This window comes from Capricornis sumatraensis, chromosome 11 (assembly GCF_032405125.1).
Source record: "Capricornis sumatraensis isolate serow.1 chromosome 11, serow.2, whole genome shotgun sequence".
NCBI lineage: Eukaryota > Metazoa > Chordata > Mammalia > Artiodactyla > Bovidae > Capricornis > Capricornis sumatraensis.
The window spans coordinates 52,541,241-52,556,295 of record NC_091079.1 but is presented as its reverse complement, the minus strand read 5'-3'; the positions used below and the strand labels follow the sequence as shown (position 1 = coordinate 52,556,295).

The window sequence follows — 15,055 nt, the reverse complement described above, 5'->3', positions numbered from 1 at the left end:
TATGGCTTATTTTTGCCTATTTGAAAAAAAAAAAAAACCACAAAACAACCTCTACCATCAAACTTTAAGGTTTTACTTTGAAAAATCCATTTTAAAGCAAATTTGACTATCATCCCTCATATTTAGTTATCAAAGATTAAGAACAGGCTACCTCTGAGCCTGATTCAGTTATATCCAGCCTTTAGGAACGTCTTGTTTGGTTTATGTTATGTTTTAAAATTCAGGAAATTTCAAATAGAATTTTTGTATTTCTGGCTTCTTTTAAAAGTCAGAAGACTTAATACTGGATCCATATTTTCACATGACCAAAATTAGTTGAAGCTGAGTAGTTGTTCCTTGCTTTAGGTGAGGGAGTTTAGATTTGACTTCACCATGAGCCTCACCATGCCCCATTGCCTTATACTTGATCTGCTTTAGCTGTCTACACTATTTGCTTAATCCCTGAAGGTATTTGTGGTGATAACCCTTGATTTATGATGTCATGATTTGTATAATATCTCCTTTTTGCTACTGGCTCCATAAGAACCAAGCCTAGAAAGAGAACAAGATGAGGTGGGGATGATGAGTTCACAGAATACCCAGCCCCCACACTCTCTCAAAATGAAAAACAACTACTACAAAAGCAGGGTTAGCAAGAATGCATCTACACAAGGGGAGCTGGACCAAAACCCATCCCTGGGGCAGGCTCATGGGCTTACCCTTTCCACAGAATCATCCACTGACATCAAAGTTTGAAGCCGTTTGCGATGTAGAACGTTTGTGAATTCCATGTGGATGGGCAGCATGGGTCCTGTGTACTGCATAATCCAGTGTTTGTCCATATTGGGCGCGTAGTTATAACTAGGAGTTCTGCAAATATCCAGAAAGGAGTCTTACTATATATGCTTTTTATTCATTTAGAGAAATATTTCATGTTAAACGTTGTGAAATAACCATTTAGGAAAGACTTCAGACACAGCTAAATAACTTTTCTCTCTGGTACATCTCTGCGATTTCAAGTCTGCACCACCCCAGACCACACGAGTTCTCTGAAGGTGTATGGGTTCAAACTTATAAAACCAAGACTGGCAGTGAAAATCTAATTAGTGCAAGTTCATTTAGGTTCATTGAATAAAATGTGTAAAAATACCTCGAGATGATTGTGGTCAGGTTACAAATTTACAGATAAAACTCAGTAATGTAGAAGGGAATGTTCCCATGGTGATGTTAACTCATAAAATTTTATTGCTAATTAGGCTATTAAATATAGTCACTAATATGTTACGTGCAATGATGAAGAATCATAATTTCAACACATTTTATCTCTAGAATTTACTAGGGTATTATATTGATTACTTACATATCCCACATATAGGTATCATCAATTTATTGGATTTGCTGGAATTACAAGCAAGTCTACTACAATATACATGTTTATCAGTAAAGCTGTTCATTATAGACAGATCAATATAGGTGCAGGCATAATTTTTGCTAACTATAGGGAAATGAGTCCTATTGTTCTAAGACAGGTGGTTCGAGCCTATATTTAATCTATAGAGATCTAAGTGGTGCCCATACTTCCCTTTGGGGACCCATAAAGTACATCACCTTCTCTTCGAAGTCTTCCCCAACTCCCTGGATCATAAGATGCTGCCACTTCACACTCCCAAAGAACATATCTATGCCAGAATATATCTATGCTTTTCACACTGAGAATTGTTTTTCATTTGACCTCTCCATCAGAGTATATTATGTGTTTGAACTTTCTCCTTAGCTGATAAGCCTACGAAAGTCAGTCACTCAGTCATATCTGACTCTTTGAGACGCTATCGACTGTAGCCTACCAGACTCTTCTGTCCACGGAATTCTCCAGGCAAAAATACTGGAGTGGGTTGCCATTTCCTTTTCCAGGGGATCTTCCCAATTCAGGGATTGAACCTGGGTCTCCTGCGTTGCAAACAGATTCTTTACTGTCTGAGCCACCAGAGAAGCCTATAAACATTGTTTAATAGTGAAAACTCGGTATTTACCATGGGTCAGGGACTGTGTTAAGTGTTTTGTTCACATCTACTCATTTAATTAGCTCAGCTCTTCTGGGAAACAGGCTTATCATTCCCATTTCACAGGTGAGAAAACAGGCTTAGCAAAGCTAACTTTCTCAGGTTAACAAAAGTAGCAGGGAATCGAACCAGGACTTGGTTCCAAAGCTCATTTGCTTTAACAAAATGAAGGGAAAGTAAAATGACAGGGGCTTCCTGCATCTAAAGTTGCTCTTTGTGTGAACCACAACTGTGCAAATAGCCAGTCTCTCAGAACAAGAGATAGTCTAGGCTGACAGAGGAATCTGATTACTGCTCTCTGTTCTGGGGAGACGCCTATCAGTGAAAGACGGTGGATAATGATGACTGCAGGAGATCCTGTGACATTGTTTACATCATAAAACTAGAGAAACAGTCAATCACTGTGAGCTGGTGAGTCCAGAAGCCTCGACCATGTTCCACTTGTTCCATCATGGAGCTAATTTCCTACCAAGGAAACTTGGAGTTTCTGAGCTGCGTGACTGTACAGAAGAACATGCGGCTCTCTATATGCCACCTGTTACTATACATTTTCTTCCACCAGTGGATTTGCAGCGCTTCTCTTTTAGTAGTTGAAAATGCTGTTTTGGTCTTCCTGTGCAGAAAGTTACCCTAATGATCTGTATGGATGCTGGCTGATTAACGAATGCCAATTTAACACTGAGCACAGGAGAAACTGTCCCTAAAAGTGTACAAGTTATGCTGAGAGGTGTCAGTCAACTTCCTTTTAAAGAGACATATTTGTAGGGTAGGTAAATGTAGTTCAATTTGCTCACCTGCAAATGTGGATAAGAGCTTCTCATAAAAATCTGTTTTGAGGAACAACAAATCTGACTAGGGACTTCCCTGGTGGTCTAGTGGTTAAGACTTGGTGCTTCCGACGCAGTGGGCGTGGGTTCGATCCCTGGTTGGGAACTAAGATCCTACATGCTGCATGGTGCGGAGAAAAAAAAAAAATACTCAGCCTCTCACCCTCTAAAACCTCTAAACCTGTCTGTCTATCTATCTATCATCTATCTCTTTAAAGTGCCCAGAACAAAGAAGTACCTGAGTTTTCTACATGAGCCAATAAACAAATGTATTCTATATAAGGATCTGGGTGGGAAAAAAATCCGTGACATTAAATAAACAAATTTTTAGATATCACTTGCCATTCTTTATCAGAGAAACTGTCAGCATGAACTTTCCTCTGCTTACCAAGCAGACAACTCATGAACCAAATGGTCCCATTTTTGGTCTGAAAGGTTCTTCGTATCTCGGATTGCACCACAGACCAAATGAGCCCTTGTATTTCAGAAGCCTGGGCAGTAGGAAAGGACTTAAGCCCGGGTTTCTTATTCTTAACGCAGCGTGTAACCTTACAAACAAGATTAGAGGAAGAGAGCGAAGAGGAGGAGGAGAGAAGGGGGAGCTTCTAAATCCCAGAGGAAAGAGATTTTCACCGTTGGGGGGAGTTTGAGGTCAGAGAAATAGAGCAAGCTGGTCACGAAAGGTCCTTCACCACTTACTGATACGTGCTCTGAAAAAGAATATGGCTATAAAAGATTACACGGGCTTTCTTCATAATACCTCACCAGCCTCCTCTTACTGCCTTTGATGTTGGTGTGCCTTAATTTAAAAATAAATCTAGTTGACTTTTTTTTTAACCACAAAACCTCAAACACAAATAAAAATTACAATAGGGAGCCAAGAAGCAGGCTCATAGTGGGTAAATCGTATCTTCCACCGGTTACCTTCTAGTGGTTGGCACGGCTCCATCCACCTCGCCCTGAGGAACAGGGAAGCTCACAGCAAATTACAAGCCTCAAATTAGACTCCCAGATTTACAGAATGACATATGTTCAGTCTGGCTTTTATTAAAAGGGAGAGTTTGGGTCTATTGTCAAAATTGTCCGTCCCCCATCCCATTTTTTTCCTTTTCTCTTAATTTCTGAATGTGGGAGATGACCACTCCCCCTCCAGCTCTGGGGACAAGATCCCAGGTGGGGTCTCAGCAGGAGGCAGGGATAACCATGTGCCTTTTAGGGGAAGACAGGCTGCCACTGCTTCCCACAGAATAGCAGCTGTTCAAGGGGCCTGCAGGTGGAAGGTCGGGGGTTGCTGGAATTGACAGTTGTTGAAAATTGATCTTTTGCCAAAGACCTGTGGGTGCCTCCCGCTGGTGCCTGCCAAATTCCTGGAAGATGCATTCTTCTGTCCCTCTGCCCCGTGATAATGAAGGCTTGCTGCCCTAACTAAGAATCAGCTTACAGTGATTCAGACGGAGCTGGGAGCTGTTGGCTGAAAACGCGAGACACAGAGAAGCAGGTGACAGTTTTAGGGAACGCTGGAAAACCACATATCTGATTGTTCCATAATATTCTGGAATCAGACCTGAATTCTCAGCCCAGGACTGTTGCTTACTAGTGTGTGATCTGGAGCAACTTTTTTTTTTCTCTTTAAGTCTGTGTTCCCACTTATCTCTAATGGGAGCAAGAACTTCAAAGAGTTCTTGTGAGGCTTCACAGAGGATTCAGAAGACAAAACCTGGGGCCCCTCATACCCATACTTATAGGAAGCTGGAAGAGAGCTTATCATGTCACAGCTCACTGATGGCTGAGGCAGCCCAGAGAGGGCAGGGCCTCTTACTGTAGTTCGTTGTTCAGTTGCTAAGTCACATCCGACTTTTTGTGATCCCATGGACTGCAGCACTTTAGGCTTCCCTGTCCTTCAATATTTCCTGGAGTTTGCTCAAACTCATGTCCATTGAGTCGATAATGCCATTCAACCATCTTATCCTCTGTTGCCCCCTTCTCCGCCTGCCTTCAATCTTTCCAAACCTCAGGGTCTTTTCCAATGAGATGGCTTTTCGCATCAGGTGGACAAAGTATTGGAGCTTCAGCTTTAGCATCAGTCCTTCCAATGAACATTCAGGGTTAATTTCCTTCAAGAGTGACTAGTTTGATCTCTTTGCTGTCCAAGGGACTCTCAAGAGTCTTCACCAGCACCACAATTCAGAAGCAACAGTTTTTCAGCACTCAACCTTCTTTATGGTCCAACTCTCACATCCATACATGACTACTGGAAAAACCACAGCTTTGACTAGATGGACCTTTGTCAGCAATGTGATGTCTCTTCTTAATACGCTGTCTAGGTTTGTTATAGCTTTCTTTCCAAGGAGCAAGTGTTTTTTAATTTCATGGCTGCAGTCACCATCCACAGTGATTTTGAAGCCCAAGAAAATAAAATACTCCCATTTTACAAATGAGACAGTAAAGCATATGGAGGTGGCTCAGAAAGAACAGGTTGGGAACCCTGCTCCTTTCATGATGTCACACTGAACTGTCCTCTCCAACAAGCATCTCAAACTCCCATCGTTAAAAAGAAAAGTGATCCATACATTTCTTCTATCAAAAGTAAGTCCTGGGACTTCCCTGGTGGTCCAGTGGTTAAGAATCCACTTTGCAATGCAGGGGATGACTCAGGTGTGATCCCTGGTAGGGGAACTAAGATTGCACACGCTGCTGAGCACCTAAGCCCACGTGCCACAACTGGAGAGTCCATGCACCGCACAAAGATACCATGTGCCACAACTAAGACCTGATAGAGCCACAGAAATAAATATTTAAAAAGTAAGTCCTAAAGTTCTTAGCTTTTATCCTGCTTATCCTGATTTAAAATATTAGCTGCTTCTGTTTTCCATTCAGATGCCTCCCACCAGCTGCTGTGTTCCCATGTTTGCTGCAAATACAGAATCAAGTCTGACCCTCCACAGCACCCTGGAGACATATTCGAAAAGGTAGAGAACGCTGACTCTTTGCTTGAAAATGTAGAGGACAAAGGATCAGATTGTCATAAAAAAGAAAAACAAACCTCAAAAATTCACGTCAGAGTGTCAGCCATGTGCTTCTGGTCTGGTGAGCCTCTCTGTGTCTGTTCAGATACATATTTGGCCCAGAACTGTGCTCTCCAGACCGTATACTCTTAGGAACGCACCTGTAACTTTCAACAGATGATTCCAATACTTATAAAAGGTGACCTTTCCCCAGCAAGGCTTCTCTGCACATTGCTTTTCTCTAGTCATCATTTGTTCAGCGTTATTGGTCAGCGTGGGCTTCCCTGGTGGCTCAGTGGTAAAGAATCTGCCTGCCAATGCAGGAGACATGGGTTGATCCCTGGTCTGGGAAGATCCCCTGGAGTAGGAAATGGCAACCCACTCAAGCATTCTTACCTGAAGAACCCCATGAACAGAGGAGCCTGGTGGGCTACAGTCCATGAGGTTGCAAAGAGTCGGAGGTGACTGAGCAACTGAACAAAAATACAGTTGCTCAGCACAGTAGCTCACGGATGGATCCCTCAGACCACTGCACTTGCATGTTCAACTTTTGCTGTCAATATCAGATTCTCCCCAGGCTTTGCTTTTCTTGCTAACATTGCTTACTGACATAACAAGGATAAGATTTCTCAAATCAATCATGTCCCCTTTCTTTTTGATGGGTGGACATTTTAGAAGAATAATTCTTAGTAGCACAGAAATAGTTTCAAGAAATGCATGTGTTGCATATTAAACCCATTCTCGGGGAAAAACAAAGAACTTAGCAGTTCATTTGGTACCACTGGTGGCCTCTGCTGTCACCCCAAAGAAAATACATTTCGAGTATTTTATATTTGAACGTGTGTTTTCTTCATTTGCTATTAGTCTCATGGTGGTGGTGGTTTAGTTGCTAAGTCGTGTCCGACTGTTGGAATCCCATGGATTGTAGCCTGCCAGGCTCCTCTGTCCCTGGGACTTCCCAGGCAAGAATACTGGAGTGGATTGCCATTTCCTTTTCAAGGGGTATTCCTGACCCAGAGATCAAATCCACATCTCCTCCACTGCAAGCGGTCTTCTGCACTGCAGGCAAATTCTTTACCACTGAGCCACCAGGGAAGCCACCCGTTTAGTATCATACAACAACAAAAATCCTAACACTTAATACCCTTACTGGTAGCAGCATCATCACTCACTGAGAAACATGTCTTAATTCCCAGAATAAGCTGGTTGTACAGATTCAAGAAGTACACACTCAAACTATTAAAAGATTTTGACTATCACTAGGTACCCTTTAAGTCATAAAACCAATTGTTCAACTACTTTCATACTATTTTTAAGAGGGTTTTAATGGCAGCTAGTTGGAAGGGTTAACATGTGGATGCATTTGTTAAACAAAAATGTATTATACGACTAAAGCAGCAGGAGCCGTGCCCACCAGGCAACGGGAGGTAGAGATGGATGGTTATGTCCTGTCTTTGGGAAAGAGATGCCTTGCATAGCAGCAGGGTGTCATTTGTGTGGTGTTGAGTGTAGATATTCTGAAGTTGTGTGACTGGACATCAAGGATCTGAGTAAACAGCCAGTGCAATGGGATATGTGGTAAATGACAGAGAGAAGAATACAGAGGTAATATCGGAAGTGTGTGTGTGAAGGTCACTCAGTCGTGTCTGACTCTTTGCAACCCCATGGACTATACAGTCCATGGAATTCTCTAGGCCAGAATACTGGAGTGGGTAGCCTTTCCCTTCTCCAGGGTATCTTCCCAACTCAGGGATCAAACCCAGGTCTTCTGCACTACAGGCGGATTTTTACCAGCTGAGCCACAAAGGGAGCAATTAATACTGCTCAACTCAGAAATGTTTATGGAGGATTTAAAATTCTCTCCTCTTTGAAAGCATATCCTTTTATGTATTTGTGGAAGAAATGAAGAGAGAATGTGCAAATTCTTTTTAAGGCAAGACATTTCTTTCCAACTTGAATTAATTTATTTGGCTGCATGACTCAGCATGTGGGATCTTAGATCCCTGACCAGGGATCAAACCTGCACCTCCTGACGTGGAAGCATGGGGTCTTAACCATTGGATTGCCAGGGAAGTCCTTTCTTTTCAACTTTAGATAATAAAGGTGTTTCAGAAACGTTCTGAGGCTTCCTTAGGGTAGTTGTCCCTTTGACATGCTGTGTCCATCCCAAACTCCATGATCAGAACAATTTCTGCAAGTTAGTTGATGTGGATTGTCCTACCTAAATTTTGATTTCACATGAACCTGTGTGTGTGTGTATGTACAGAGTCAAATGCATTTCCAGGGACAGAAAGAAAGAGCTGTTGAACTGGAACAAAATTTTTCTTTAATTTCATGGAGGCATGCTGCTGCTACTGCTGCTGCTGTGTTGCTTCAGTCGTGTCTGACTCTATGTGACCCCATAGATGGCAGCCCACCAGGCTCTCCCATCGCTGGGATTCCCCAGGCAAGAACACTGGAGTGGGTTGCCATTTCCTTCTCCAGTGCATGAAAGTGAAAAGTGAAAAGTGAAAGTGAAGTCGTTCAGTCGTGTCCGACTCTTCGCAGCCCCATCGACTGCAGCCCACCAGGCTCCTCCGCTCGTGGGATTTTCCAGGCAAGAGGACTAGAGTGGGTTGCCATTGCCTTCTCTGTCATGGAGGCATAGTTGGTGGAAAAATGTCAAGGGATCCTCAGCATCTCACAGAATCATCAAGAAGGCAAATGTAATCTCTTTTCTCATCAGCTTTTGTCCACAGGTGAGTATTATCACATCACTGACGCCAGGAAAGAGAAATGCCAAGAGGATGAGGCTTTAGCATTATTATGAGGATATGGGGGAGAGAATTTACTGGAATGTGCAGTAGAGTCAGTCATAGTGAAGGGCTTTGTGATAAGAATGATTATATGTATTATTATGATGGAGACTCCTTCAGATCTCTCAGAGGCCAGGAGTAACTGAGCCACTGTCTGATTAAACAGGGTCCCCCATTCCATGTGGTCGGTAATCTGTTCTCTTTCTTGGTTGGCATAACCTCTAGCCTCAATATTGAACTGGCTTCCTTTCTTTGTTGGCGATGGCAAACACCATGGAAACCTGATACATTCGCTCCAGGCAGTGGGGGTCAGATAGCTGTAACCCAAGGCGGATGAAAGACATCTGGATAATGCTTGACCACCAAGGAAGGCAACCTCAAGGAAAGTGCTCACATGGCTTGCATCCCCCTCCCCTGCCCCCGACGGGGCAGAACCTACAGCTTCTTGCTCTGTTTTCACAGGGCCTGCCAAATATCTCTGCAAAGCACTTAACTTCTTGCATTGCTTTGCTTGAATGCCTTGCTCATGTTCTCGCTAAGGAGCCCAGCCATTCAGGAGCTCCGAGCGCCACAATGGAAAGCTTGTCTTCAATTTGTCTCACTGCTTTTGTGTGCAGCCTGAACTGTGAACCCGGGCAGTCACTCACAGCCTCAACAGAGATGCACATGGACTCTCTCCAGTCCTTTCCTCCTGCGGTAGCTTGGGAGATCTTGATGACAAAGATGCCCAGAATCCAATGCTTTCAAGGTCTGTGGGAGACACAGCGGATCTCCTCATTCTAGGGGCTCCAAAGCCCTGGGCTTAGCAGCAAACAGAAGCTGAATCACTCAACTCACCGTGTGAGTTTTCATTTTCTATGGCTAAGGGTGTTCTTCAAACTGCCAACAGCATGGTTTGCACCTGGCAAAGATAACACAGCCCAGGCCAGTGTTTCTCCTGTCTGTTTTTAGAATAGGCAGGGTGAGAGCCTCATCAATGCAGGTCTTAGCTCGTCAACAGACTTGTCAGGTCACAACGGACAAGAACCAGCTTGTTCTTTCCCTAGCTGCTTCCCCTTGAATGTTAAGTTGAAACCAAACAAAACAGCACCTTTTTGTAGGTCAAGAAAGATCAAATCCAGAAAAAACAGGTTGGTTTTTTTTTAATGGTTCATCTCAATAGGAAGGATCACGGAGAATTAGTACCTATGAAGTGGCTTCTATGTTCCAGGTCCAAGGTGGGGTCTCGTTTAATTGTCATTCACGACATCATGCCAAGTTGCTGATTATTACTCCCATTTTACTGATGAGACAATGGAGGTTCTGAGAGGTGAAAGGTACTGCCTAAAGGTCAGCAAGGACCACTGAGATAGGAACCAGTGCTTATTTGCCTCCAAGGCCTGAGAGCTTTTCACTCTGCCAATGTGTGGATTCAGCTTTAGAGAATCACTAGTAAGGCTCACAGGGCTTCCCAGGGTGGTGCTAGTGGTAAAGAATCCACCTGCCAATGCAGGAGGCACAAGAGACGCAGGTTTGATCCCTGGGTCGGGAAGATATCCTGGAGTAGGAACAGGAGACCCACTTCTGTATTCTTGCAGGAAAAATACCATGGACAGAGGAGCCTGGTGGGGTACAGTCCATGGGGCTGCAAAGAGTCGGACACGACTGAGCCCTGAGCACAGTAAGGCACACAGGTGGTTCATCTGAACTAAAAGGAATAGTGAAAACTTCGCATATAAAAATGGTCAAGTCACATATGATGTCTATCTTGACTAAACAGTCTCCAGGGACTGTGTTTACAGCTACGTACAAATTCACTCAAGTTCTCAATACCCTGCAGGTTTCTCTCTCTAGCTTTATCCTTGCTTCCTTGGTCACGTCTTAGACAGCCTCATGGCGACCACTTTTCCTGAAATCATCTATCCAATCTCTGTCTATCAGCTGCAGAAACGTTGCCCATCCTCTGCAGTCCACTTTGCCTGCCTCCTTGGCCCTAAAGTTCTCCTGATTCTTCTAAAAGATGTGTATGCTTCCTCTTCCAAATTTTCACAGACCCTGGGCTCCCTGCTCTAGCACTTGCTTCTGAGCCTGCTGCTGACAAGGCTCTTTGATAAGGCTCTTTGTCTGTCTTCCTCATTGAGTAAGAGCCCAGAACAAACTTACTCTGTAAAGAGTCATACAGTAAATAGTTTAGGCACTGCAGGCTGAATGGCATCTGCCACAGCTATCCAACTCCACTGTTGTATTGTAAAAACAGGCACAGATAATACCTAAATGAATGAGCATGGCTGTGTTTCAATAAAACTTTATTTATAAAAATTGGTAGCAAGTCAGAAATGGCCCCCATGTGCTGATCTCTGTCCTAGTTCATTGGCTCTAGAATGAGCAATTGTGTCTCTTTTTTAAAAAATGAAGATTATTTTATGTTTATTTGACTGCACCAGGAAGTCTTAGTTGTGGCATGTGAACTCTTAGTTGTTACATGCAGGATCTAGTTCCCCGACCAGGGATTGAACCTAGGCCCCCTGCATTGGGTGGGTGGAGTGTTAGCCACTGGACCACCAGGGAAGTCCCAGCAATTGTGTCTTCCTTGCGCCTATATCCCTGCTGTGCTGTACAGTGTCACAGGCAGCACTCATAAATATTTGTGGAATGAAACAGAATTTAATCAGAGATGCTTTCTCTCTTTTTTTTTTAAAGCTATTGTTGAAGCCCCGAGAACTCTGCAGATTTCTCTCATCCTGCACTGCTGTCTGTGCACACTGCTGAGCTGTCAGAACCTTTTGACCTGTGGCTGATTTTCCTGTAGGCTCAGGACCTTGCCCTGAAGCTTCAAAGGCAAGCTGACTTCTAAGGAGCCATAAAACACATTTTGTCAACTTCTTGTCCTCAAACTCCCGGGAAAACAGCAGTGAGGTTTACAGTTGTGGAAAATCACCTTAGGCTGGGATTCTGCTAATGCAACAAAGAAAGCAAATTCTGACTCAAAGAAAAGGAAAAGGTGAGTCCCAGGGCATGGAAGAAATCTGCAAAGACCTATTTCTTTTACTGAACCAGCAGGTTACTGAATCTGCAAGTGATGGCTAATGAAGAGTCACTAGTCCCTGGTGGGCTTCAATCATGAATTTAGCTGCATAATTATACACAGGGTAGAGAGTCTTGAATATTCACCCACAGGGTTGATTCCAAAACACAACGGATCATCCAGACCCTATGCCTCAGTTGCGGGGCAGCTTTCTTTGTTGACAATATCTTATGCACCAAAACACTTCCATCCTCCAAGCTCCTGGGCACGCTCAGTAGGACACTCACCTGGCTTCATTTATGTATTGTTAGTTCCCATCTGTTCTTCTTTCTAAGTCACTTGATATGATAGAGAGGATCTAAGTACCACTGACGAGGAGCCATAAGTTTATTAGTTATAATAGGATAAAAAAAATATGAATAAAAAGTTTTCCAGGGATATGTTATGCCAGCAACTAGAATGCCTTCAGTAGTTACTTATCTCTTTTCATAAGGAAGTACATTTAATCTTTATTTTTTTCCCCATCTGGGATCATAGCTTTAAGATCAGCATGGCTGAAGAGGGATAATACCTAAGCACAAATAGATTAAGAATGAATTCTGGAGGTTTAGTGATGAAGGAAACGTATCACTTCCTTATTTCCTACTCTTCGCACGGTTAAACTTTCAGCCCATTGCTCTGCATGGAGGACTGCATATCATTGCAATGGATAAGAAGGAAGGGTGAGGAGAGAGTGGAAGGACAAAATCACATTCTTCGCTGCCTAAGTATCCAGACTTACTACACTCGTCTCGTGAGAATGGTCTGTTTAATACAGCTCTCTGCTCTCTGTCTCATCGCCATAAGCCATCAGCCTCTCCTCTGGGCCTCCCAAGCCCCTCCCCAAGGCTCCTGTCTCTCAAAAAGAAACATCAGGTTATTTTAAAGCCGTGACCTGAGACGGCCTCTCAGGCAAGCCCTCTGCAGCTGCCTCTGCAGCAATTCTAATCAGACATCTGCGGCAAAGCTGCGACAGCCCGAGCCCAGGAAATTCACCCAGGTCTGTATAACCGGACTAGGGGGGTCACCACCACTCTGCTGCTATAAGAAACATACCGTTTGATCATTATTATTATTAGATCACATTGATGAATATTATTTGAGACAACTGAAGGAAGCCCTTGGTCCAAATCACCCCCCAGTCACCCCACGTGCTTCTCTCTCTGTTCATTCTGTTGTTCTTGTTGTTGTTCAGTTACTTACGATGCTGAAGACGTGATTCGTAATCAAACCACCTCAGCAAGCCCCTGAGTTCAGGGCCTGCCTGATCTGTGGTCTCGGGGCAGACGCCCCACTCCTGCCTTGTGGAAATGCCACGTGGAAAGAAATGGGGTGCAGGGGAGGAGATGGGTGGGGAGCAAAGGAGAGGCTAGAGATCAGCAGGTCCCAGAGTTGAGGTTGTTACTCACATGTGTTGGGAAGCATTGGGGTACAGTTCTGAAAACTGTGGGGCCGAGTCCTCGGGGCCATGGGGCGCCGCATGGCTGATCACCATCATAATGGGCCTATGGGGATACATTCTCTTAGACATTTTGAAGTAATTAATGCTCTCGTTAGTGATTAAGTCTGTGAAGTAGTCCTGAAACATACATTTGACACAAAACAAAAATTACAAAAGGTGACATTCATCAGATCACATTTGAATACTGCTTTCCCTCAGAAGCAACTCACTGAATGAGGACGTAAGATCTTAAGCACGAAGAGAAACTGTACTTCCCAAGGAGAAAAACATCTTCCAGAAACAGAGATCAGTTGCCAGTTATTTTCTAGGGTTGTTAGCATAGTAACACACACAAACATCTCTTTTAAAGTAATGTACAATTTAAGAATTAGAGGGAAAAAATAAAAAGTCAAGTCCTGTTTGCCCAAGATAATGATCAGATCTGGCAATAAAAATGCTATAGCACATCAAACACCGGATACATGTTTCATTCCCAGGTTTCGCTGATGTAATTCGTTGACAAAAAAATTTAATTGCTTCAAGGACAGGAAATACCCACGCCCACTACAAATTCACAGTTGCAGACACACATACAGACACACACATGCATACACACATACACGCATAAATGCGCACACACACAAAAATCTTATCGTGAAATTAAAAATTCACCTGTTAGAATTACACAATGATTGCCAATGAAAGTCATGACCAAAATCTGGATGCACAGGGAAAAGGGGCAATATTCTATAAATTAGTTTATCTGAAATACTCAATATGGGGAGCAGTTGATTTCCTGCAGATTACACTCTGTTAATTGCACAACTAAAATGATCCAGCTGTTGGGATTAGAGCCTGACTTGTTAATAGAACAATTTAATCTATAATCCAAGGGGCTGATGCAAGACTATAAGGGGGAGCGGGGGAAGAGATGGAATGAAAAAGAAAAGATGAAAACTGAAAACACCTGCTTCCTCTAAGTGTGTATCATTGGCCTGGAACTCCAGTATAAAGTTTATTCAGAAAGCTCTCAGGCAATGTGCACTGTCAGAGGCTTTAAGGCATGACTAATCGCATGTAGATTCAAGGACCAGAACAGCTGCAAAGCCATGCCCAAGGGATCAAGCCTATGTCACATGTCCTTCTTAGGACAAGCCCACAGGTTATCACCTCCTTCCATGGAAGTGTCTGTTTCATTCCTTTCCTCTCTTTCTAAAAAAAAGATCTATATTCTTTTCGACACAGTTGTCTTTGTCACTTAATCAGCTGTGATAACAGGCAAGATACGCTGATTTAGTCTTTGGAGGGAATCTTGATTACTTTGCTCTCCTTAGGACAACAGGGAAAGAAAGGTTAATAGCTTGAACAAGGAGCATGACAAGTATCCCCACAGATAAAAAATGGGAGCAGTGACAATTAGTGCACTTTGTAGGGCATTGCTCAAACCTGCCTCCAAGGTTTTTGCCAGCTCTCAACTCTGATGAGTTTGGAAACCTATTAGCAATGTTTGTGAATTCATTTGCATGCATTGTTTTCTGGAGGGTATGATAGGAGACTTACACTTTATCTCCCCCGCCAAGTCCCTTGAGCTCAAATCAGGCCAAGTATAAGGATAGCGATGTGCCAAAATTAGATCAAGTCTCCTCTTTCTGATTTCTACCAATGGCTTTTTCACAGAGATCTATGCTAGTTGGAGCAGATTCTCAGCTTCTTTTAGATAAATGAGGAATAGATGGACATGGTTAGGAGGGAAGAGGGTATTTTAGGCTAATTAGCAGGCTAAATTTAAAGGTGTTTCCCCCTCCGCTCCTGCGATCTGGAAATCGTTTTAAGTTGGCAATCACAAAAGCTGTGTAGATTTTAAAAAGTCTAATCTGGGATCCATTTGTTAGAGAACTCTGGGAC

General features: G+C 43.3%; 1 protein-coding gene across 1 annotated transcript in view; it reads right to left on the bottom strand.

The window, feature by feature from the left end:
* Positions 1–15,055, bottom strand: part of SULF1 (sulfatase 1) — a 154,621-nt gene that overhangs the window by 49,584 nt on the left and 89,982 nt on the right. The window contains exons 6-7 of the mRNA XM_068984050.1: positions 13,119–13,288; positions 699–849 (exon numbers count right to left, since the gene is read on the bottom strand). Coding sequence (XP_068840151.1) covers positions 699–849; positions 13,119–13,288 — 321 coding nt within the window. The remainder of the gene's footprint in view (positions 1–698; positions 850–13,118; positions 13,289–15,055) is intronic.